Source organism: Pygocentrus nattereri, chromosome 12, assembly GCF_015220715.1.
Source record: "Pygocentrus nattereri isolate fPygNat1 chromosome 12, fPygNat1.pri, whole genome shotgun sequence".
Classification (NCBI taxonomy): domain Eukaryota; kingdom Metazoa; phylum Chordata; class Actinopteri; order Characiformes; family Serrasalmidae; genus Pygocentrus; species Pygocentrus nattereri.
In genome coordinates, this window is record NC_051222.1 from 23,702,957 (window position 1) to 23,727,454 (window position 24,498).

A 24,498-nucleotide genomic window follows, 5' to 3' on the forward strand; every position below is an offset into this window, starting at 1 on the left:
GGTTTTTGTGGATTTTTTTCAGACCACGTCAAACATCTCTTCTTAGAAATGTCACACGCACAGGCTCAAAAAGAAGGCCCGGTATACAGTATTCAGGTCTCAATGCAAAATCAAAATCATACTGACATGGATATGATGACAATAGTAGATACTTCATTTACATTCTTGAAAGACACATTTTGTCTGAGTGCTCTTTGAATGCTCTTTTATTATGCTCACAGTCATTAGATTGTTCAGCTTGGAGGGGTCTGAAACACAACCAACGTTAGAAAATGGTCCTCTGCACACTGCATGCAATTTCACACATCCACATGAGAGGTCTCCAAAACTTACATAGTGTAGCTTTAACAAGAAAAATGAGCTTATAAGTTTTAGAGCAAAAAAAAAAAAGGTTTCAGCTGGCTTCTCTGTGGTGTTACCACACTGTGTGTGGAGCTGAAACAGAGTATTGAAAGAAGATGCTCAACAGCAATGAAGAGGATCAGAGGTTAGGGTTAGGGAAGCGGTTAGAGTTTGAGGCAACCTCTTGGTGAGTATTCATATTTCCTTTTTACTATGCACACTGAAAAAGTGTTCACTTAATGTGCCTGTGGAGCAGGAAAGAGGCTCCATGTACTTTTTATTTGGAAAGCAGCTCTTGCTTGCTTAACTTGATGCCCCCATAATACTATTGTGATCAGTGATGGCTAGGGGGCACGATCGAACAATGATATCCTGTAAACACTCTCAAACATGTCCGAGGCAAATGTCTATTATGATGCCACTACTGATATAGTACATATGAGTAAGGCTGCATTCAAACAAGGTGTATTTTTATAGAAAGAAATGCTGCCTGGAGTGCTCTTAGTGCTGATATGGAAAAAGGTGGAACATTCCATGGGGACACTGTACTAACTACATAGCTTGACTATCTATATTAGATTTATTTGAGACTAAATGTAACCTAAATATACAGAGGAAGAGACAGATCAATGGAAATAAAAACACAGAAGAGGCCTCCTTAACTTGTTAAAGGTTGGTAGTCAGTAGTAATTATTTTGTCAGTTTCCTGAACCATGACAGCAAATTTCAGTTTTTCAGTTTCTCTGATATTTCTGTAAACACTAGTGTTAATGGTAAAAGCTATTTAAACAAGTGCTTGTTGCACCATTTATTCTTCTTTGGCATGATGTTATTGTGGTCTACTAAGCTAGATTCAGTTCCCCCCTTTCTGGTGCCCCATAATTTTGCACAAAGCTTAGATCCATTTGGAATCCAAAGGATGAAAACTATAACAGATGAAGAGATGAGGATTAGCATAAACATAACAAATATAAACTAACATTTATAGTAAATACAAAGAAGTATAAATTACAGATGTATGGATATTGAAAAAAAGAATGGCTAACTAGTGGATAATGGAATGTACTGTGTGCATCTTTGTTTCTGAATTGCTTTGTGTGACCCGGGATGTACAGAAATAATTTCGCAGTCAACTTACAATAAGCATCACCTACACATTCTGCTCTTTTGGAGTATTCAACAAATAGTGCAACCGATACTGCATTGAAACACTGGTTGCAGCTTTCGGAAAAAGATGCACAGAAAAAAAATCATGTTTGTCTCATTTCTTTTATCACTTTCTTTAATAAAATACTAAACCTATTATGGTTATTAACAGCATTATAACAACAATGCTTATATAGAAGCTTATAGGTTAACTTCATATTTTAAACTTCATACATTTTATTACAGGTTAACGATCCTTTTATTTATATTTATATTTTATTGTTATTTTAAAGCTGCACTATGTAAGGTTTTTGATCAAATTAAAAGAAGTAGCATTACTGAGTCAAGAGAAAAAATATGTCATCTGTGTGCTGCTGCAAGTCACCCTGTAAAGCCTGATATCATGATTTAAAGGTCAGAGGTTTTTGTAGTTTTTTTTTTTTGCGGCCAATGCGTGCACTTTAAAATTCACAGTCCTTTGAATAAGATTTAATAAATGATAGAACTGCTTACATTACGGTTCTAAGAACTCTTAAATCTCCTGTATCCATAAATGACACTGAATGACATCACGGAACTCAGGATGTCTGATCTCATTCTTGAATGACTCACTACTGTTGCTGACTCCACAGCATCTTCTGGACCCGGTGATCACCCTATACACCATTAAAGGGCTATTTTCTCCATCTCTTAAAGACACTGAACAAAAGGTCGTTTCCGGTGTACTGTGTATGGATGTACACAACCTTGTTTATAAAGCTCTCTCTTACACGGCATTGCACACATACAAACACAGACACAAACTAGGGGTTAATTGCTACACCGTCCTGTCTGAACAGAATATGTTCCTCATTGACTACATTAATACACAATAGCTTCAATGAGGGACAAGCAGATCTGAAGGCCTCCACAACTAAACGGGCTGCATTAAGCACACTTTGAAGAGCTTAGTGAATGGGGAAGTATTTTTAAATAGCAGATAACTGAATAATTGGCGGAGCATCAATAATGGCAAGTGAAGGAAGGATGTAGACCAGCCATGCCCAGCTGAAAGATGCACTTATTTTGTTTACTAATTGTTCTCACTATATTGGCCTTGTAGTACTGACACAACAGAAAGCTCTAAACAATCTCTAACCAACCACAATGATTTTTACTGTGTACTGTGAGTGGTTTCAGATGTGAGTGTTTCTAGGGGTGTTTTCAATCAAGGTAGCCATGAAATCCAACACAAATAACTATTATTTTGGGTATAATAATGCAGGCCAATCCTTGCCCATGTAATATTACTGATTCTCTAATATGTCTTAAAATATTACATGCACAGTAATATCAGAATTATATGATCAATGTTTTAAACCCACGTTTGATGATGTAATTATTGTACTCCAGAAGAGCAGCATGTTTGGGTGACGATGGGCTACTGTGCTAAAATGTCTGCACTTTATTCATTTTACTGCATTTGTAACCCTACAGGCTTTTTTCTGATTCAAATCTATGTAGATGACATCCCAGTGTCCACATGTTTATATATCAGCATCGTCAATGCCAATTATGTATGTGAAAAATACTGGAATCCATCCACAATTCCCACATGCACAGTTGGAAGGCATAATGCAGTCACATCATATGTAGCCAAAAAACTAGCATTTTTATCCATATTCTTTAGCTCTACTGTATAATATAGACATCTGAGTTTCATTTTGAGCTATGTATGCACCCAGATTTATGGTCTGAATTTCAGAACCTAGCTGCGGTGGCTCTTGAACATGCTCTCTAGAAGAGAGAGACAAATTTATGTTTTTTTTTTCTACACATTTTTGCTTTAGTGGCCTTCACTAGTTTACAGCTCTTGCTGTAATTCACACATGCACTCTTCTACAAAACAGTTCCAACTGAACAACATGCATATGTGGTCATGAACATGTCTTTTTATAGGAATGCAAGATGCTCAACGTTAACAATCAATTTGCATGATACATAAAACTCTGTGACTCTACATACTTTCTAAACTGTTTGGTATGTAAAGCTCTAGGATGGAGAGATAACCAGTTCAGTCGGTTTTAGCTAAATATAAGTTTTTTTTTTAACATCCAAAGCTAGACGCAATGAACCCTCAAATTGTCAAAACAAATGTCTTACCAACTACTGAGAACATAAACTAGCAAAAGACCAAAGTTCCATAAGCTATATATACAAAGGGATGTAAAAATGTTGGCCCAACGGTGACAACAATGATCACATAGACTACTACATTTACATATTTACATCCTTTTGGTATTTGTCAGCATTTCTTGCATTCAAGTGTAAGTGTAGATCTCATTGAAACAGATGTGATGCTGTGACGAGAATACTTAGCTGGGTTTCAATAAAGATAAAAATGTAATTTTGGTGCTGACTGCAGCAAAATCAGTCACAAACTCTGCCCACAGCCTCCCCCTATAAAACCCGTCCACTCATTCTTTCAGTCTGTGTTCTTTTTGGTGTACATAATGCAGTTTCATAAAACAAATGAAACAAATATGTACTTTTTTTTCCATTTTAATTGTTCTACATCATTTGAGCACAGCAGCTGCCCTTTATATTGTGTGAAAATTCCATGATGAATGAACTGACAGACATGCTCCAAACTCATTATCAACTTTTATCACTGGCGTAAAGTGTACCCTGGTTCAACTGAACAGTTGGATGGGCTGGAGGGAGGACCATCCTACCCATGTAGATCAGTTTGGATGTAGATTTCTGGCCATGGATGGAATCACAATCTCCCAGTAATAAGGCCTACACTTGGACAGTCATGCCATTCTGTGGCTCTTGGGTTTTCCTGGAGGGGAAATGCTACATTACCTTACCTTACACGGCACTAACCACAGGCTTGTTTCTAAGCGCACTATCACTCCTACTTTGAGATCTGCCTTTTTACAAGGCTCTGTATTGGAAACTCCCACCCCAATGAGTCTACATTCTCACTCACATTTAGCCCAAATTCCCTCATGGTTGCCCCACAGATTCTTGTTACAAAGCAAGCCAGGCCTGTAAGACTAATATGACCCTGCATGTTTGGCATTTTTTGGTATAATGTGTTGGACTTGGGTCTTGTTTTTTTGCTATTTGTATGTGAAATCTTGTAAAGAATCTTGCACTGTGCCACAGTGGCTTCATTCAGATACTAACTGTCCAAAGGGAAACTGCAAAGCTGGTCTCAGATCAGTGCAACATCTTTCATTTTGAAACACAAGGGAACTACAAAGCAAACAGGAGAGAATGAAGCTTAAAGGGACAATTCCAGAGACCAGATTAAAAGGATCTTTCAGTGAGATTCACCACAGAGAGTGTTATTCAGCCTAAAGCTAGATATAACCTTTATCAAAAGTCAGCCTTTAGGATTCGCTTGAGCATGAGCTTCCAGAGTAGCGCTAAAACTCCATGACTCTATGAATAAAGCCAAACATCCAATAAAAACACCTTGTGACACAAAGTGTATTAACTAGAGTGTGTTAGCTGTTATACAAAACACAAAGCCACACCTAGAGATCATCACACTACAGTTCAAGATACACTAGACTTCTCAGTCTGCTATGGCATTTCGCATGCATTGTGTTTCATAAAGAAGCACATGTAATCCCAGAGGAACACAGACTCATGCTAAGCCTCTCTCCACCCTTCTTCTTAAATTATGGACCTGCCCTTCCCACACATAATCACACAAGAATAAATGAGTCACTGTAGAACAACACGATATGTCTGGAGGTATGACACATCACCCATTCAGCTGGGAAAGACAGGTGTGCCGATACTAGTCAGTTGGTATTGGTCTCAGGTCTATGTAGCACAGACTACTCGCATGGTAGCTAACAGTTTGATTTGTGCATGTACAAGTTAAGGGTGATCCAAAAAAGCAGCTATGAAGTGGCTTCTGCCATTTTATCAACTCTTTTCTGTTTATAATGCAATTTTTAAATGCAATTGTGTTTATTTTGATATGTAAGAATGTGATAAACAAAGCCAAAAATCTGAGATTTTTTATTATTATTGTTATTATTGATTTCTTTTGAATAAGAAATGATGAATAAGAATACAATCACATATTTGTCTTGTTTTATTGTTACTTCAATTATACAAATCAATAGTAAGTGCTTACCGATCTGACTTCTGTTCTGAATGAGCTCATGTACTCACTCGGAAAAAACACAGTGCATCCAGCAACAGCCCTGAGCATGTTTTATACAATGATAGAAAACATGGCAGCATACAGAAAGCTCCAGTTCTACACTGAGTTCTATACTGATTTATAATCACATCACCCAAGACATGTTAACTGGTAAACTATAAACGTTTTACACTATGTTGAGGTACTTAAACCCATTAATATCCATATCTGGTTTAAGTGTGAATGTCTTCTGGCCCAACTGTTCTCTGAGCTTGCTTAAGTGTTAAGGATTTTTTCAAACTAACCAAACTATATGAATAAAAAATGAGTTTTTATCACTTCATATATAATATTCAGTTCAGTCTTTTGGTCACATGAGACGATGATTTTTAACAAATTTGATGGCAAATTCACTTATGCAGTCATGCAATCAGTATTGAAAACTGTTACATGGTAAACAAAGGTACACTATACCAAATTTCACCACTTTAGACCAGCCAGTACATGTTCTGCGGCATCTGTCCTTATCATACTGAATTTAACTATGAACTTGAATGGGTGGAACTCACTCTCACACTTCAAAAGTGCTTCTCATATGGAACCACAAAGATGGTTCCACTGAAAGGTTCTTTATGACAGCAAAAGGGGTTCTTGAGTGGCATCACTCCATAGAAACTTTTTCTGGTACCTTTATTTTAATAGTGTGCTGATAATACTAATATTTCAAAGATAGTGCCCATAGTGTCAGTGTAACAAGTAAGACAAAAACCCTAAACCAACATTACAATGACAACAAACTACCCCAAGAACATAAAAAAACACAGCAGCCGTGACTAGAGAACACAGCTGTGGTATGTTAAAATCCAGTGTGACTCAGCTCAGTAAAAATACCAAAATAGCAGCGGCCAGACTTTGGATGGAAAGTGGAGAAAATAAGTAAGTACTCTGCAGCGGCTGGAGAGGAAAACATTGCTGTGATGGGAGCAGAGAGCTGGGTTGTAGAATATCTGCTATAGTGATAAAATACACTGATTAAAAAAATATAATACACACTGAAATCATTTTACCACAAGCATTTAAAGACTTTTTATTCAATCTCTTATGTGTCTAATAGTGATATGATACTGCAATGCAAAAATGTATGTCTATTAATTAATAACAGTTAATAACGATCTAGTAATTATGCCATCTAATGCAAATGCATTGTTTGAACACAAAAGTGCTCCAACCACTCCAGCACTCCTTCTGCCTCTCAGCTCTCGTGTTGTTGGTTATTTTTCTTCATTTTTAATTTTAGAAATGATTGAATCGTGAACCCAGTATCGTGAATCAAATCAAATCATTTGATGAGTGTATTGTTATGTTCTTATATACTTCAGTGAAATTATCACTGAAGTTTACTCTTAAGATTCTACAGACACATGTGTTGCTCTGAATCATGCTTTCATGATTCATGATTCACGAATCATGCAGGAAGACATCCACTGTCATCATTTAGCCTATTTGTGTTTTTGCTACATCACCTTCTATCATTTCCTATTACTGTTTTCTATATTTAGTTTCTGTTCAGAGATTTCCAAGATTTGTCCTAAAAGTAAATACATTTGCAAAGAAGAAAACCTGACAACTGCAGTCATCATACACAGTTATCTGAACGATCAACATTTGAGACTTAACAATTAAATAAGCACATTAACAAGACATGTTTGGTCTGTGAAGTTTGCTTCATTAGTAACAGATGTAATAAGAAATGCATGTAATAGAAATCTTTTATAACTTGTCAGCTACATCAGCCTCGTAACTCCAGTGCAAAGCTTCAGACACCAAACAAGTCTTTACTGATTGACAACATTTGAGATAAAGGGATAAATTGTACATTTGACCTTGCGTTGAGAGCCCTTTAATGGAATAGCCCAGTCAAATGCTAATGTTGCTAACACTGAATGAAAGCGAATTAGCTAAATATCATGCACACTGATGGAAACCAGCTTTGGGTTTTATATCCAAGTATTTCATTAAAACAAGTAACCACCTTAACCCTAGAAAAGACAGAAAATGGGGGAAATGGTGGAGCACAGGCTACAGCATCAGCTGTCTGTTGCTCACAGTGTCTCAATGTTTCAGTGGTGATGAAGTGCAGCAGTTAGCCAGAGGCCACAAAGCAGGAGAGAGTGTGACGCTGCACTGGTGTGGCTCACACACACACACACACACTGTCTCTACAGAGGGACTTATAACTAGACATCACAAGGCCAAGGGTGAAGGGAACGAAACAGCCACCCAACCAAAGACAGGAAGAGAGCTGTGTTGGGATGCAAATGATCCTCCTTTCTCATACTGAATCCTTCAGCACTGTTGCAGTGACAGGAGTGGCAGCTCCAGCGTCACACACACACACACAGGAAAAGAAAGAGATACTATATACTGTCTCTACAGAGGGACGTATAACTAGACATCACAAGGCCGAGGGTGAACTGAACGAAACAGTCACCCAACCAAAGACAGGAAGAGAGACGTGTTGCGATGCAAATGATCCTCCTTTCTCATACTGAATCCTTCAGCACTGTTGCAGTGACAGGAGTGGCAGCTCCAGCATCGCACACACACACACACACACACACACACACATACATACACACACAGCCTTATTTTAGCCTGACCCACTGCAGAATGCTAGTCATTTCAGAGTTTGTTTTCCTCTCCTCAGGTTTTTGATGCTCACTGCTTCTGTTACATTAATGGTAACACTAACCAAATAACACCTAATCTGTTCATGTACTCTGAAAGAGATTTTTCTGGAGCTACATTTGGTGGGATAATAGTGGTACTGCTGTATCACTGTGGTATGAATGCCACACATCAGTGTGTTTAGCTGAAGACGACACATTATAGATTACTTTTAACACAAACTGTCTTGATATATTTCACGGATAACATAATTTGTGTTAGTTTCAACACAGAACGTGTTAAAACAGAAAAAAATGTGACACAAATGGGTAAACACAAGCAAATGTGTTGTTATTTAACACATTACTTCTTGGAGTTTAGGACTATATCCTCCCTCACATACACTGACCACAGAGATAAGAGACTTAAAACAACTTGAGATATCCAGAGACAGTCTTTCATCACTGAGATGCTTTGTGTACACTCATCCACACTTGTAAAATCCAGGCCTGCTTAGGCAATCATGTTGTGCAATGGCATTTTCCTAACCTGCACAAGCACTGTGATCACATCAACAGCCCTTAAAGTCGCTGATGGAATTTTGTTTATCAGCGAGTAGCAGGCAGAAGAACCTCGCTGTAACCTTTTCATCCTCTTCATTCAGCACTGATGGCTAAAAACAAGGCACAGCTCCCCACCAGGAAAGCGAGTGATTAGTCTGCCTGTCATTCTAATCACAAGCAGAGGAGCTGGATAATTAATCCATTTAATCTCAGCCAAAACAGGACTTTAAATGGGGAGGGGGCAGTCTGGGGTTTCTATGCACTGCTTCATTCACTTTAAAGGAAAAGTTCACCAAATCATCACAATTCCATTTATTCATGTGCGTTGGTGAGATATTTCTGGGCCTACATTCCCAACATGCTGGAATGTCTAAATTTAGTCTAAATTTCAGCCCATCTGACCTATCCATGTCCCACCACAGCAACTGTTGCTAGATTGGACACGTTTTACATTTTTATGTCAGTATGCCTCTATTTCGAGTGTATTATTAATTTCAAATTATATTTATTTTCTACAACATGGGAAAAAATAACCCCTTTTAAGAAAAAAGAAAAAAGTGACTACATTGGTTGTAAACGGGCCTACTCACCTCTGACAGTGGTGCCACAACTGTCTCCAGAGCATTATTTTATCAGTTTAAAAACTAAGAAAACCTAAAGTAACTTCTGATGAAAAACCATAAGCACTGTGGTGTGTATTTGGTTTCTGCAAGCTGGCTAATGCAGAAGGAAGCCAGATAGTGAACCTCCCTGCCAGGGAGCCTAACATCACTGTCTGCGTTTATTAGCCTCCAACGTTATATCAGTGGCAATGTTAGCACTCAGGATTTGTTTCTTGTTGAAGGGGGATTCCCAGCGGTTACATGACATATTTACATAATACATCCTGGGCACTGTAGCGAGAGACCACTGACAGACGAAAACACAAAAAGAAAGAAAAATCGTGAATCCCGTCCAACCAGTGAGGCTGAGGGACGCAATGCTGCGCTACGTAGTATTAATTGGTGCCTCTAGGCCGGAATGTCCCTTTAACTTGGACTTAAATTGAAGGGGACGAAGCCCTTTTAGACCATGGCACAATTTCTCAGTGTCTCATTAGGTTGCTCAGCAAAAATATCTCTCTCTCTCTCTCTCCCTCCCTCTCTCTAAGGAAAAGATGTAGACTGCAGATGAAACGGAGCACAGCAGCCATTGCTGTACATCCAACAGTGAGCAGAAAGCAATGACAACCCACTGAGGCTAACACAACATCGGCTAGAGCTTTAAAAGGAGCCAAATTTAGAGAAAACGCGTGTCCTAATCGCATTACAGGCAGGCTAGTTTTACTCCCTAACCACGGGGGGAAGGCATATGAGCATACGAGTGAGCGGCATCCTATTTCACAGCCGAGAGCTCCGGCTGAAGCCGCTGATGTTGAACGATGGAGATTCCTTAAGAGGCGTGAACACAACTCCATTAGCAAATGCTAATTCCTCGATATGTTAGCGTTATTATTGTGTAACGTTGTGTAAATGAGGCCGAATTCATAATGAACGGCGTGTACACCACATTCTTCGCGGTGCTTGAGGGCATTTCCCAGCCTGTACATTAAATACATACTAGAAGACATTACCGTCCCCGTTTGAACGCTATCTTAAGGGGGAAAAGGCGACTAAGCGGCTTTTTCCGTCGTTATGTTAGTTCACACCGACTGACTGCCGCTGCTGTGGATGTGGATGCGCAGGAATGTGGATGGAGGCCACACTCTCTGACCAACAGCCCTTTTCATGGCACAGCACCAAAACCAAGTCGTTTGTCAGTGTGAGGTGACGGTGGTATAAAAATAAGAAATATGAATAACCGTTGCCCACCTGAAGTGAAGAAGCGGACGCGTGGCTCGCGCCATTACCGTGACAACGGAGCAGCAACGCCAACCGACACCGCGCACCCTTACTCGTCTGAAACGGGACGGACTTCAGGGTAGAAAACAGCGCACATAGTCCATCTTCGTCGTCTTGACGGTCAACAAAACTGAGGTGAAAACGCGACCTGTCAAATCTGCGAGCTTCCTCCAAGGATGGCTCTTCACGGGCGCCGCCCAAGTCCCGCCCACCAGGACCACCCTCCCTACAACAGGCTACAAATGTCAAGCTAAAATGAACATAAACTCCGCTGTTGTTGTGAATCACGGCCCGTTCGCATTTTCGCTGATTTCACTATAGGCCTCCTCTTTCGTCCACACCTCTTTATACGTGGAAAAGCTGAAGGAAAAATCAGTAGGAGTGCGTAAAGAGGACCGCGTTGATTGACAGGAGTATTAACCAATAGGAGAGCAGAGGTCAGACTGACGGTTGAGTGACCCACTCCCTTATTTCAGTGGTTTGCAGGAGGTTAAACCGGACAGGTGCTGCACATTTTATTTTTATTCTGTCCAAATATATGATGAAAATATGATGTAACATGTTAATAAAATGCTTCATAATAGTGCACATGCAAGTGAACCGAGACCACGCGGTGCCAGAAGCAGAACTGGTTTTACTGGCCAAGTAAGAGTACAGTACATGTAAGGTACAGTATCATGTATAAGGAATTTGTCGTAGTATCAACTCCCATTAAGACAGGCATGAGTTAAATTCAATAAATAATACATTAAATAATTCATTAAACTGTAATAACTTAAAGAGAGTACAGAGGAAACAACAACAACGATTGCACCATTTAATGTTTGTGTTTTTTCTTTTCTGTTTTTAGCGCTAATGAAAAACCACAAAGAATTTTATTGTAAGTGAAAGTGAAAGTGGTTTTGCCTCTGAATATGACATTAAAGTGCTTGTTGAAGTGCAGTAAGGATGTCTAACCATTAAACAAAGTCAACTTTATTGTCCTGTCAACTACTGAGTGAAAAACAAAATGGATGTTATATACACACACACACACACACACACACACACACACACACACACACACACACACACAGGCACACACACACACACACACACACACACACACACACACACACACACACACACAGACACACATATAGATAGAGATTTATGCATATGTATGTACAACCCCATTTCCAAAAAAATTAGGATGCTGTGCAAAATGTAAATAAAAACAAAATGCAATGATGTGAAAATCATGTAAACCCTATATGTCATTGAAAGTAGTACAAAGACCAATCAAATGTTGACGCTGAGAAATTGTATTGTTTTTTGAAAAATAAATGCCCATTATGAATTTGATGCCAACAACATGTTCTAAAAAAGTTGGGACAGGGGCATGTTTGCCGTTATTTTTCATCATCTTTAATTTTAACAACACTCTGTAAGTGTTTGGCAACTAAAGAAACCAATTGCTGTAGTTTTGAAAGTGATATGTTTTCCCCTTCTTGTTTGATATAGGATTTTAGCTGCTCAGCAATTTGGGCTCTCCTTTGTTGTATTTTTCACCTCATAATGAGACAGGTCTGGACCGCAGGCAGGTCAGTTTAACACCCAGACTCTTTTAATACAGAGCCAATACATGCAGATTGTGGTTTGACATTGTTTTGCTGAAATAATCAAGGCCATCCTTGAAAAAGACATCATCTGGATGGCAGCCTATGTTGCCAAAATATATATTTATCATTCCCCATTAATGGCGCCTTTACAGATGTGCACGTCACCCATGTCGGGGGCGGTCTTGCCTATAGTGTCTGATTGATATGATGCAGCTTCCTTTTTGCTCAATGTTAATCCAATAGTCCTGAAAGGGATATTCAAACATGTGGATATTATTTTGCAGTCTTTTCCATGCTTGTGCACATTTGGAACTTTATCTCTAATTTCCTTAAAATCCTCTTTCATTTGTATTTTCACAGCTTTCCTTTAGATTCACTGTCTGATCAATAGTACTTGAATTAAGGGTGTCTTTTATCCAGAGCTTTTGTAATGATTCAAAAGCAGAGGCCAGTTGCAAGCCAGTTGTGTCCTTGTTAGGCCAGTATCTTTCATCTGTATAAACTTCGAGCTTCTACAGCACGGGGACTGAATACTTATGCAATAATTTTTAAGTAAGTCAATTTTCACACAGCATATGTTCTTATATAAAACTAATATTACTTTAATTAGGTAATATTAATCAAAAATAAAAACATTACATCACAAAATATTGATGTAATTTGAATACTTTTGCAAAGCATCGAGAAAAATCTACAATATGCTATAATCAATATAAATTAAGTGATACTTTTTTTAATCCCACAAACGGGGAACGTTAGGTGTCTAGCTCAAGGACACCTCAGTCATGGACTGTTGGCACTGGTGATCAAACCACCAACCTTCCAGTCACAGGGCCAGTTCCCTAACCTCAAGCCCACAATTGCCCCCATATATATGCAAAAATATCAAATATTTTATTCAACATTATTTGGCTTAGAATTTACCTCCTCTCTCTGCCACCAATGCATGTTTTTTAAAAATGTTTTTAAATGTTTTCAGCCAAACGTTGTTCAGCTTCATTTCGTGTAATACGTTTCTGTGAGGGAGCTTTTAGAGGCATCAGAAACTCTGAAAACGAGGGAATTCCCCTCTGAAATGATTTCATTCCTCGCTTTCTTTCCTTATTTCTTACTTAGTTAGCTAGGTTACTTATTCACTTCATTCCTGCCTTCCTTTCTTTCTTAATCTGGTTGTCTCTGTCTATCAGTTTGCCTCTTGTGACCCCAAGTGGACATAAAGTAAATGACTGACCGGGTAAAGTGGGTGGATGCAAAGTACGCCAAGCCCGCCCTTCTCATCGACTGTCATTTAAATTGACCAATCATACTCGAGTCTAGCTTTGATTGGCGTCGAATGAGCCCAATAGCATTCGACATCCTTGTAGTCCTCGAACGTCCGGAAAATATGAGGCTTGAGGCCTAGACACGCGAACCGTAGGAGAGAGTCGAAGTCGGAGAGGAGCACCGATAGGTAATATTATAGTTTTAATGTCTGAGGATTGAGATTTACAATGTTATTTAAAAGCGTTAAGGCTAATGCTTTCGCCTGTCTTTATCAGTGTCGTTTCCAGGACTTACATTTGAGTAAATTAGTTCTGCAGGCCTGGAAGCGTCCCAGCAGTATTCTGCTTAGCGAGGTGGCTAACTAGAATGCTTAGCATTGTGCTAATGAGCAGGGCTGGCGAGGTTTGTTGTATTTGTGGTCGTTATGTCGGTTTATCAGTGTCTGGTCTTTTCTTGGCTCTGTATTCTGTGTAAAGCGCCTTTTAGATATTTTGGCGAGCGTCTGTAAACTCAAAAAAGTCGCAGCGTCCGTATTAAGCTAGCCAGCGTTGTGCTATCGGCTGTGCTAGCTGTCGAGGCGGAGTGGCGAGGCAGGGCGCCCCATTCATTGTTTGGAGGAGCGCAGATTCAGCGAGTTCAGCTGGTTAAGCTGGTTATGCTTTTCGTGGATAAGCTATCTAGTGCACTTTCTACATTAGCGACATTTTGACAGCGACCACCCAAGTCAGTTTATTTGCTGCTAACAACATTGAAACCGTACCTACATACCTAACCTGTAAAGTGCTATAGGTAGCTAGCTATCTGGCTAACTAACGTTAGCTTTATGAATAAGCACCGCTGAAGCCTGAAGTTAGCTGGAGGTCCTGGAGGCTTTATTCCACAAAGCAAGATTGCTCAGTTATTGGGTTGGACTACAGTTAAGTCAGGAAACAGACGTTGCTTATTTTGGGACTGCAGTTACTCCGGTTTTTATAGAAATCCTGTAATTGCTCACAAACTATCCAAGAATGTTTTAGCGAGCAGCAAATGTTTGTGTTGCTTTAGGCACCGTATATCTAAGGCGGTTTGACCTCTGAGCATCTAGGCAGGTCCTAAACACCTGAGGACCTTTTACAAAGTAGGATTAAGTTAACCAGTTCACTTAAACCTCAAGGTCAAGCCTGCCGAGTAGACGAAGTGGTCAGGTACTTTTCTCTTGGGCAGCTCTTACTTTGGGCTTAAGTAAACCGCCGTCATTAAATACGCAATGTTTTAGGGGGCAACACATGTTCGTGACATTTCTTCGAATTACTTCTGTCCAGGTTATAATTTTTATCTGCACAGGTACTAAACAACTGTAGACTTGGGACGCAAAACAGAATTTACTCCCTAAGTCAGGTTAGCTAGTTACCTTAAACCCCAAGTCAAGGCTGTCCAGTGGGAGAAGAGGTCATTCCTATTGGATGATGCTCATTAGCGTGATCAGGCAGTTTTGTTTGCTTTTAACGGTTAGATCGTGCATTTAGGTAGATGATAAACATTCATTATTCTGATAGGTCATTTAATTTCATAGCTTTGTACTCTAGCTAGGGCTGAATGGCTTAATCGCTAAGCTAACGTTGTTAATGAGTTAGATGTGCGATATTTTGTCCTTTCTTTCAGAGCAAACATGACCGAGAACGATGTTGACAATGAGTTGTTGGACTACGAGGAGGATGAAGAGCCACAGGGGGCAACGGAGAGTGCCGTCCCAGCGGTGAAGAAGGAGGTAAAAGGATCCTACGTCTCTATCCACAGCTCTGGCTTCCGAGACTTCTTGCTCAAACCCGAGCTGCTCCGTGCTATTGTCGACTGTGGCTTTGAACATCCATCTGAAGGTGAGCAGTTTTTTTGTAACTAAGCTCGTTTGGTCGACAACAGTCTTCAGAAGGCTGGGATTAGTATTGTGTCCGGTTTCAGTCCAGTCTTTACATTTGTGTAATATTTAATAAAAAAAATGTTTATTTATTCCAAGACAGCTTCAGTTTAGTTTGCATCAGAAAATGATGCAGACCATAGCAATAATGAAGATATGTATTGTGATAAATTGCCACAATACACTTTTCTGAATATATAGTGAATATCGTCCGCATCTAAAGAACACTGACTACCCTTGTGTATCATTCATGGCAAAGAGAGCATAAGTTGTCATTATTGTTAGATCGAATAAAGATCATTGTACTCAGAGATGTTTATAGTGTTTTTTTAAGTGCAGGGTTTTTCCATCAGTTCCAACTTATCAGCCTCAGACAAACTAAATATCGTTTGTGAACATGTTTCATGGTAGTTTGTTTTTGCCACATTGCCTAGTCCTAGTAGAACACCTTCACTTCTGTCATTTGGTAACCGCTATGAGTGCTAAGTTACTGTCTGTATTGAAGTGCCAGCCGTCAGCGTCCAAGCGCTATACACCTTATGGAGTCAGTAGAATATACATATAGGTTTTTAGTTTGGCCTTTATTTATAATAGACAGGATAGTTTGTACGCACTGACCTTTTGCTCTTATTTTGCATAGTATACTATTTTTAATAGACAAAACAAAATATGTAGAAAACAGTACAATATTTGGACATGACTTGTATTTGAGTGGTTGATTTTAATTCAATAACTCCACAGGAGTTATCCATCACAGAGTGCAGCAGAATTTTATGTTAAAATCACAAAGTTCTTCTGTGAATGATTGCGCTGGATACAGGAAATGATTTCTGATTTCTAACTTGTTTACTTTTTCATCGCTCATTTTTGTTTCGGTATTTATGATTGCAAATGTGGTTTGCATTGAAAGTTTGGTACCTCTGACAGAATTTATATATAATATAAATTATATATATATATATAATTACATATATTACACACACACTGTATATTGATCCTGTTTGGTTTCTCTGTCTCCCCAGTCCAACATGAGTGCATTCCACAAGCCATTCTGGGCATGGACATCTTATGCCAAGCCAAGTCTGGCATGGGGAAGACGGCAGTATTTGTTCTTGCCACACTACAGCAAATTGAGCCGGTTGATGGGCAGGTGAGTGGACTCTTCTATATGCTCTTAAAAGCTTAAATCTATAGTCTTTAAGGCATTTTCACACCTGGGCCATTATAGGGCTGTGTTTACCTGTAATGTTCAGGCTTTGTCATCCACACAAGTAGGTTTAAATGTTATTTTATCAGGATGGACATGTTAATACACCAATAAATGGGACTTGCATATAAATGGCCAGCAGCCCCTTCATTTCTGAATCATGTACATGTCATGTGTAGGTTGCATGCAAGCCAGGTAATGTTTGATGAGTGTCTAAAATCACACATGGGTTTACTCACAAAATTAAGCTGTGTGTGTGTGTGATATCTCTCTTGCGGTTGTCAGGAGGAAATCTTGTTGGTTTCCATTCACGTGTTGAACTCCTGTTAAATTCCTAGATAAAGGTGCATGTGTGAATGTGGCTTTAGAGTACTAATTTAGTATCAGCTCCCCTTTGTCCTTGGCTGCATCCAAAACGTAATACTCTGATGCCAAACAGTATGTTAGCAGTTAAGGGGGTGCATTCATTAGAATGATATTTCTAATTTGATATTTATGATATTATAATATTTGGTGACAGTTGGATGCAGCCCTTGTAATTACTTTCCGTAGGATATGAACATACATTCTAGGTTTGTGTTTACATAAATGAGCCATTTTGGTGCAGAGTACTGTCTACTTTTCAGTGTGCTATTTATGCATAGCTGAGTAGCCTCAGACAAAACTTTTTATGGCAGAGAAACAAGTGGTACTGTGAATAATTTGGCATATGATGTTATCTGTGGATGCTTCTACTGTGGATAACTTGTGGAGTTGGCAGAGCTTGCGTGTCCAGTGAAATGTTTTGTAAACATGCAGTTTTACGCCCCCTGTTAACCATGCTTACTTTCTGTGAAATTCACAGATGTTGACATATTGTACTTCTGAAAAAATGCTTTGCTAATCTGTGAACATGAGGAAGCACATCACTTTGCGTGTTTGTGTTTATGAGAGAGAGGGAGAAAGAGAGACTAGACTGGGTTTAAACTGTTCATCCGGCTTGATTTTGCTTTGTTTGCTGATTCTTGGTGTGATAATACTGTTTACATATTCATGTTTGCAGTTGCATTGCAAAAGGACATTCTCTGGATGACATTTGGTCTCTCGGGAGAATGGTGTCTAATTATGCTGATTAATGTTCACAGCTTATCTAATGGATTTGTTCTGTCCTCAGGTGTCTGTGCTAGTGATGTGTCACACGCGTGAGCTGGCCTTCCAGATCAGCAAAGAATATGAGCGCTTCTCCAAGTACATGCCCACAGTAAAGTGCTCAGTGTTTTTTGGTGGTCTGTCCATTAAGAAGGACGAAGAGGTGCTAAAGAAGAGCTGCCCGCACATCGTGGTTGGCACACCAGGCCGCATCCTTGCACTCATCCGCAACAAGACCCTCAACCTCAAAAATATCAAGCACTTCGTCCTGGATGAGTGTGACAAGATGTTGGAGCAGCTTGGTGAGTGTGCTGAGTGCATTCTGTATTGTGTTGTAACCAACACTTACACTATATTTCCTAAAGTATTCACTCACACAAACAAATCATTGAATTCAGGTGTTCCAATCAATTCCATGGCCACAGGTGTATAAAACCAAGCATCTAGGCATGCAGACTGCTTCTACACACATTTATGAAAGTCGTTCTTGGGAGATCAGGGAATTCCAGCATGGTACCATGATAGGATGTTACATGTGCAACAAGTTCATTTGTGAAATTTCCTCACTACTAAATATTCCAGTCAACTGTCAGTGGTATTATAACTAAGTGGAAGCGATTGGGAACAACAGCAACTCAGCCACAAAGTGGTATGCCACTTAAAATGACAGAGCAATGTTAGTGGATGCTGAGGTGCATGGTGCACAGAGGTCGCCAAGTTTCTGCAGAGTTAATTGCTTCACAACTCCAAACGTCTTGTGGCCTTCAGATTAGCTCAAGAACAGCATAGAGAGCTTAATGGAATGGGTTTCCAAGGCCAAGCAGTTGCATCCAAGCCTTACATCACCAAGTGCAATGCAAAGCGCCACTTGACGAGCAGTGGAGACGTGTTCTCTGGAGTGATGAATCACGCTTTTCCCATTTGGTAATCTGATGGATGACTCTGGGTTTGGCGGTTGCCAGGACAACGGTACTTGTCTGACTGCACTGTGCCAAGTGTAGAGTTTGGTGGAGGGGGATTATGGTGTGATGGTGTTTTTCAGGAGTTGGGCTCTGCCCAATGAAAGGAACTCTTAATGCTTCAGCAGACCAAGAGATTTTGGACAATTTTCATGCTCCCAACTTTGTGGGACCAGTTTGGGGACGGCCCCTTCCTGTTCTAACATGACTGTGCACCAGTGCACAAAGCAAGGTCCATAAAGACATGGATGAATGAGTTTGGTGTGGAAGGATTTGACTGACCTGCACAGAGTCCTGACCTCAACCTGATAGAACACCCAATTAGAGCAGAGACTGTGAGCCAGGCTTTCTCGTCCAGCGTCAGTGTCTGACTTTACAAATGTGCTTCTGGTTGTGGAAAGCCTTCCCAGAAGAGTTGAAGGTGTTATAGCTGCAAAGCGTGGGCCAACATAATGTTAAACCCTAAGGATTAAGAATGGGATCTCACTCAAGTTCATGTGTGTGAAGGCAGATGAGCAAATACTTTTGAAAATAGAATTTTTCTATAATCAGTTTAACTGATTATCAATGATTAATCAGCTAATCTTACTATTACTCCCTCTGCCGCCTTCTTTAACTGACTTTGACCCTTCAAAGCTCCACCGTAATTTCGTTTTTGAAACTTGAAACAAGTGCTTTTTCCCCTCTTATGGTGTTACAAAACGGTCAGCCATGTTTCCTCCAGTGTGTCTTGTAGTGTTTTGCAGTCTTTAGAAATGTACATGTGTACCAATGGTATTATAGAGCACTCATCCAGGGTTACAACGGAAATTTCTGTGTAATTTGTTGTATCACAGTTCTCTTTTATTTTAACCATGGCCAATTAAAGCCTTAAAGGCTTTATTTAATTTTTTTATTCTTATTTTAAAGGTAGTCATACAAGAGTGTTAAATCAAACATGAACTTTTTTTTTTTATTACTGTTTACTAACTTTTTTTGATGTTTATATTGCACGTTTGGGTATTAATATATAGATTATTGCAAAAATATTATGTACACAATCTGAATTTAGAGAGATTTTTATTGCATGTACAGGAATGTAAAACCATGCCAAATTTATCTACAGTGCCAACTTTATCCGTTTCTCCTTGTCTCAGATATGAGGAGGGACGTGCAAGATATCTTCAGGCTGACCCCTCATGAGAAGCAGGTTATGATGTTCAGCGCCACACTGAGCAAAGAGATCCGGCCCGTCTGTCGCAAGTTCATGCAAGATGTGAGTTACTAGGAGCTGTTTCTTTTTTGTAAATGCACTTCATTTTGACTGAAAACGGAACAGGGTATGTTTATGTAAGCATTTCTCTCTGTTTGGCTCTCCAGCCAATGGAGGTGTTTGTGGACGATGAGACAAAGCTAACACTGCACGGCCTACAGCAGTACTACTGCAAACTGAAGGACAGCGAGAAGAACCGCAAACTCTTTGACCTGCTTGACGTGCTTGAATTCAACCAGGTGTGTTCTAGAGATTTTTGGTTCCAATTCTGGTTGATTTTATATTGTTCACCAGTAAATGAATAAGGAAATTTTAATGTTTTTCATTGTACTGATATTTGAATTATGGCTGTGTGGTTGATACCTGATATGTATTATAGCATGCTAAAATACAAGGTGTAATTATTGGTTATTATCAGTATATGTCTAAATTAGATGTTAAATATTGGTTACCAGAAATTCCATATCAGTGCATCTCCATTGTGTATGATTTGCATCAGAACAATGATTTTATATAGTGCTTTTCTCAACCCAGAAGCATCACACAAAAATGACTGAATAACATGCGAACAATGTGCTTGTAGTAGTATTTACTTCATGTCTACAGTGTTACAGTTAGGCAGCTGGAAAGTCATGCGAACGTTGAAGCATTAAACCAGGATCTGACATTTTAGCATGTGGTTTAAAGTTATTTATTTTAGAACTAATGAAATCTATATCAGAAGGTCAGTGAAATGTAGAGCTGCAGGCCAATTGGGAAAGTAAATTAATGTAATATGATTTGTTTGTGGTCAGGTGGTGATCTTTGTGAAGTCAGTACCACGCTGCGTTGCTCTCTCGCAACTTCTAGTGGAGCAGAATTTCCCTGCCATTGCCATCCACAGAGGCATGGCCCAAGAAGAGAGGTGAGACTTCATTTACCTTTTTGGATATAGGGCTAAATGGGTTATATCTGACACAATTTTTACTTAATATTCACTTTAAAGGTGAGTTATAGGTGATGGTAAATCTTCTCTCTTCTTTTCCGAAAAACAGGTTGTCACGGTATCAGCAATTTAAAGATTTCCAGAGAAGGATCTTGGTAGCAACTAACCTTTTTGGCAGGGGGATGGACATTGAGCGCGTTAACATTGTCTTCAACTACGACATGCCTGAGGACTCTGACACATACCTGCACAGGGTGAATATACGCAAAGTCCTGTTTATTCTTTGAATGTCCTTGTATTCTTTAAACTGCTCTCTGACTCTGCAGCCTCTGTCTCTTCCGGCCATGCTCTGCTGTTTCATTCACAGTCTCTTCAAACACGGGGCAGCTGCGACACCTCTCTTCAATTTTTTGGTACAGAAACATCAGCCTAAATGTTTGAGTCTCAGCAGTGCGAAATTACGATGAATCTCGAGCTGGACTGACGTAAAAGTCACATAATTCCGATCTGGCTGTTCAGACTGAGTTGCATTGCCACAGATCAGATATGGATCGGATTTCAGTACTACTTATGAAAGCGTCTCAAATCAGAAAATCAATGTCCGATTCAGTGGATTTTTATTTTTTGTTGGCTGTTCACACAGCCACACAGATGACACATCTGTGTCACACATGAAGAAAAAGATTGGATTTGGACCACTTTTACTTGTTGTGTAAATGTAGCCTTAGGTATATTTGGGTAATTACATTATTAATTATGTAATGTTATGTGATCAGTTTTGATGCATATTTTGTACGAATGGGTTCAAGAACTTTTTTCCTGTGTTAAGGAGTAACAAACATGGCAAAAATGTCTTTGGTTTCTGCAGTATAAGACTGTACATACAACAGATCAAAGCATGATAAAAATCTTTCTTTTCTTCTTCCCAGGTGGCTCGTGCTGGTCGGTTTGGGACCAAGGGTTTGGCCGTCACTTTTGTGTCGGATGAGACAGATGCCAAGACCCTAAATGACGTCCAGGACCGCTTTGAGGTCAACGTGGCTGAACTACCTGATGAAATCGACATTTCTTCCTACAGTAAGACCTCTTTATCCATGTCATTAGTCAAGTGTTAATATTCAACTGGAAATTGTCACAAAGCAGATTTTTCTATTAATTAACATGTTATAAAATTACCTGTTTGATTCCATTAAATATTAGTATTTCATTAGATTCTCGCTTTGATGGAGGTTTGACAGGCTAAACAGAAGCTGGCCATAAAGAAGGAAAGTTCATTAGTGATTCATTCTCTGACATGTTGAACATTTTATCTAACGTTGTCCTTCCGCTCCTCCCTTCTCTTTCTGTCTCTCCCAGTTGAGCAGTCCAGATGAATTGTTCCAGTAGTGACCGTGGTCCACTTGGTGTTTTTGTAACAGCAGAAGAGGCCCTGCTTATTTTATTTTGACCCCACCTTTTCACTGCCCATAGACTCCTGTCTCTGTTAAACATGTACCTTGTTTATTTTATTGTGGTCTGGGGTAAATCCTTTTTTAATTTCTCTTGTTAATCGTGGTTGTTTATTGGTTTGAGAATTAAAACCTTTTTTTTTTTTATACTATCTTGAGTTTTCTGGTTTGTGTTGGTGTTGCTTGTTCATTTATACCTGAATAAGATGTCGTGTGCACACACCTGCTGGCTTTGATTTATAGATTTTGAACTAATACAGTTACAGTACTATGTACAAGTCAGAGATCACCCTCTATTAATTTAACTTCCAGTCGAAACGGCCAGTATGTACAAGTTACTAATTTTTCAGCTTCAGTAAAAAAAAAACTACATAGGATACAGAATGGAGTTAACTGAAAAAAGTGTGTGTGTGTGTGTGTGTGTGTGTGTGTGTGTGTGTGCGCGCGCGCGTGTGCGCCTTTCAGTATTCAGGCCAGGAATGTTCTGGGCAGGGATGGTTTGACTTCAGGTTTTCATTTCAACAAAGCAGGTGTGGAAGAACAGTTGGTAAACACTGAGACCAGCTGATTAAACAGTGGAATAAGGAGTTCTTGTTTGGAAAGAAAATCTGCATTTCAAAGAAACCTGCAGGGATATTTTTCCACCCCTCCATAGTTTAGTCATAGAAGCTGTTTTCTGCTTCTCACATTTCGTGTAGACTGCAACCTTTCTGGGTGAGTTTTGGTGGTTTTGCATGCTTGTTAGGAGTCATCTGTATTTTTTTTTAATATTCTGAACTCCAGTTTTAGAAAGCCCCCCCCCCCCCCCCATTTCTTCCCAGTCCTTATTCAAGTGGATTATCCTATATCTAATCTCAAAAAACATCTGCATCATATGCACAGTATATCTAATCTCAGAAACATCTGTCATATGTACCTACAGAGGGAGCTGCAGCTGCAGCTTCTTTTTTAACAGTGAGCAAAGCTGACACTCTTACACCATGTAATTAAACTGCCCAAGTCAGCAACACTAAGAGTTAAGTGTTACTGAGTTTATATTAACAGAAAAGTTACAATCAAAATGCAACATATTCATTTATGTTCCTTAAAATCATAAATTACTCTGTATTTTTCTTGGGAGGAAAACTTAAATGTACTACAATGTATCCTATTGCATTTACAATAAGTGAAAGTTCAAATCAGTTCATAAATAATAGTGCAGTAAAACAAGCTTTATAAAGATTAGCTGTGTCAGATGGAAAGATGGACACCACTGATATCTAATGGGAGGTATTTAATTTCCATCTAATATTCTGTAGTGCATAAATAATACATAGTACTTTACTGCGTCAATATGTCTAACTTGTTACATCAGTGCAAAGGAGAAATGAGCATTGATATCTCAAACTAGAAGAAAGCATAAGAGCTGTTTGGTATTGTCTGAATAATACATGAAGCTCATTGGATGCACTTTGTCTCTATTATAATCAATGCATGCAGATAACACAGCTGTGAAGCATATTCTGGCATTACTAACAGCTCAGTTCATACATTTCAGTTTGGTACTTTGTGACCTTTCATATTTAATTTAGTTTAATCTGAACTGCATCGAATGCAATTCCTCTTCGCCTCCCTCCGTGCCGTGTCTCATTTTAGCAATTTGGTATCTGAGCTAAAAGAGGCTGGCTCTATCTATAACCTACACACATAAATCTGTGGCTTTGGAGAGTTCATGTGCATCCACTCACACAAACACTCTCTCTGTATGTTAGAAAAGAATAAAAGACTTATTTTCAAAAATAATAGTCCCTTCCCATTTAAAGGGAAATTCCACTTTTTCAAGTTTTTTGCTTCATTAAATAATTAAGGTGTAAACAAAGTCATTTAGAGTGGTTTGAGGTGAAATGCTCCAGTCAGGAGAAACTTACAGAATCAGTATTGTTCACAGTGGTGTTGATAGGAACCAGACATCTGATATGTGTAATCCTTCTAAGAGCTCCCTCACAAAAAGCTATTACCTAAAATGGTTATGAATATCTTGCCTGATCTCCATGGTCTTGCTTTATGATAATTTTGGGAAGATCTGGCTTACAT

The 24,498-nt window shown here is 39.2% G+C and overlaps 2 protein-coding genes across 3 annotated transcripts in view; one reads left to right on the top strand and one right to left on the bottom strand.

The window, feature by feature from the left end:
• si:ch211-239f4.1 (EVI5-like protein) overlaps nt 1-11,098 on the bottom strand; it is a 55,436-nt gene extending 44,338 nt beyond the window's left edge. Inside the window, exon 1 of one of the 2 annotated variants that reach the window (XM_017699116.2) lies at nt 10,719-11,098. The gene's annotated coding sequence lies outside the window, so the exon portion shown is untranslated. The remainder of the gene's footprint in view (nt 1-10,718) is intronic. The other variant, XM_017699115.2, reaches the window with a different exon arrangement.
• A 2,595-nt stretch (nt 11,099-13,693) lies between these two features.
• Nucleotides 13,694-22,577, top strand: ddx39aa (DEAD (Asp-Glu-Ala-Asp) box polypeptide 39Aa). Its single transcript, XM_017698986.2, has 10 exons — nt 13,694-13,799; nt 15,254-15,468; nt 16,529-16,656; nt 17,867-18,143; nt 19,937-20,055; nt 20,160-20,291; nt 20,847-20,956; nt 21,087-21,231; nt 21,907-22,054; nt 22,334-22,577. Exons 2-10 carry the CDS (start codon nt 15,261-15,263, stop codon nt 22,348-22,350), a joined length of 1,284 nt encoding a protein of 427 aa, XP_017554475.1. The 5' UTR covers nt 13,694-13,799; nt 15,254-15,260; the 3' UTR covers nt 22,351-22,577.
• Nucleotides 22,578-24,498: the final 1,921 nt, after the last annotated feature.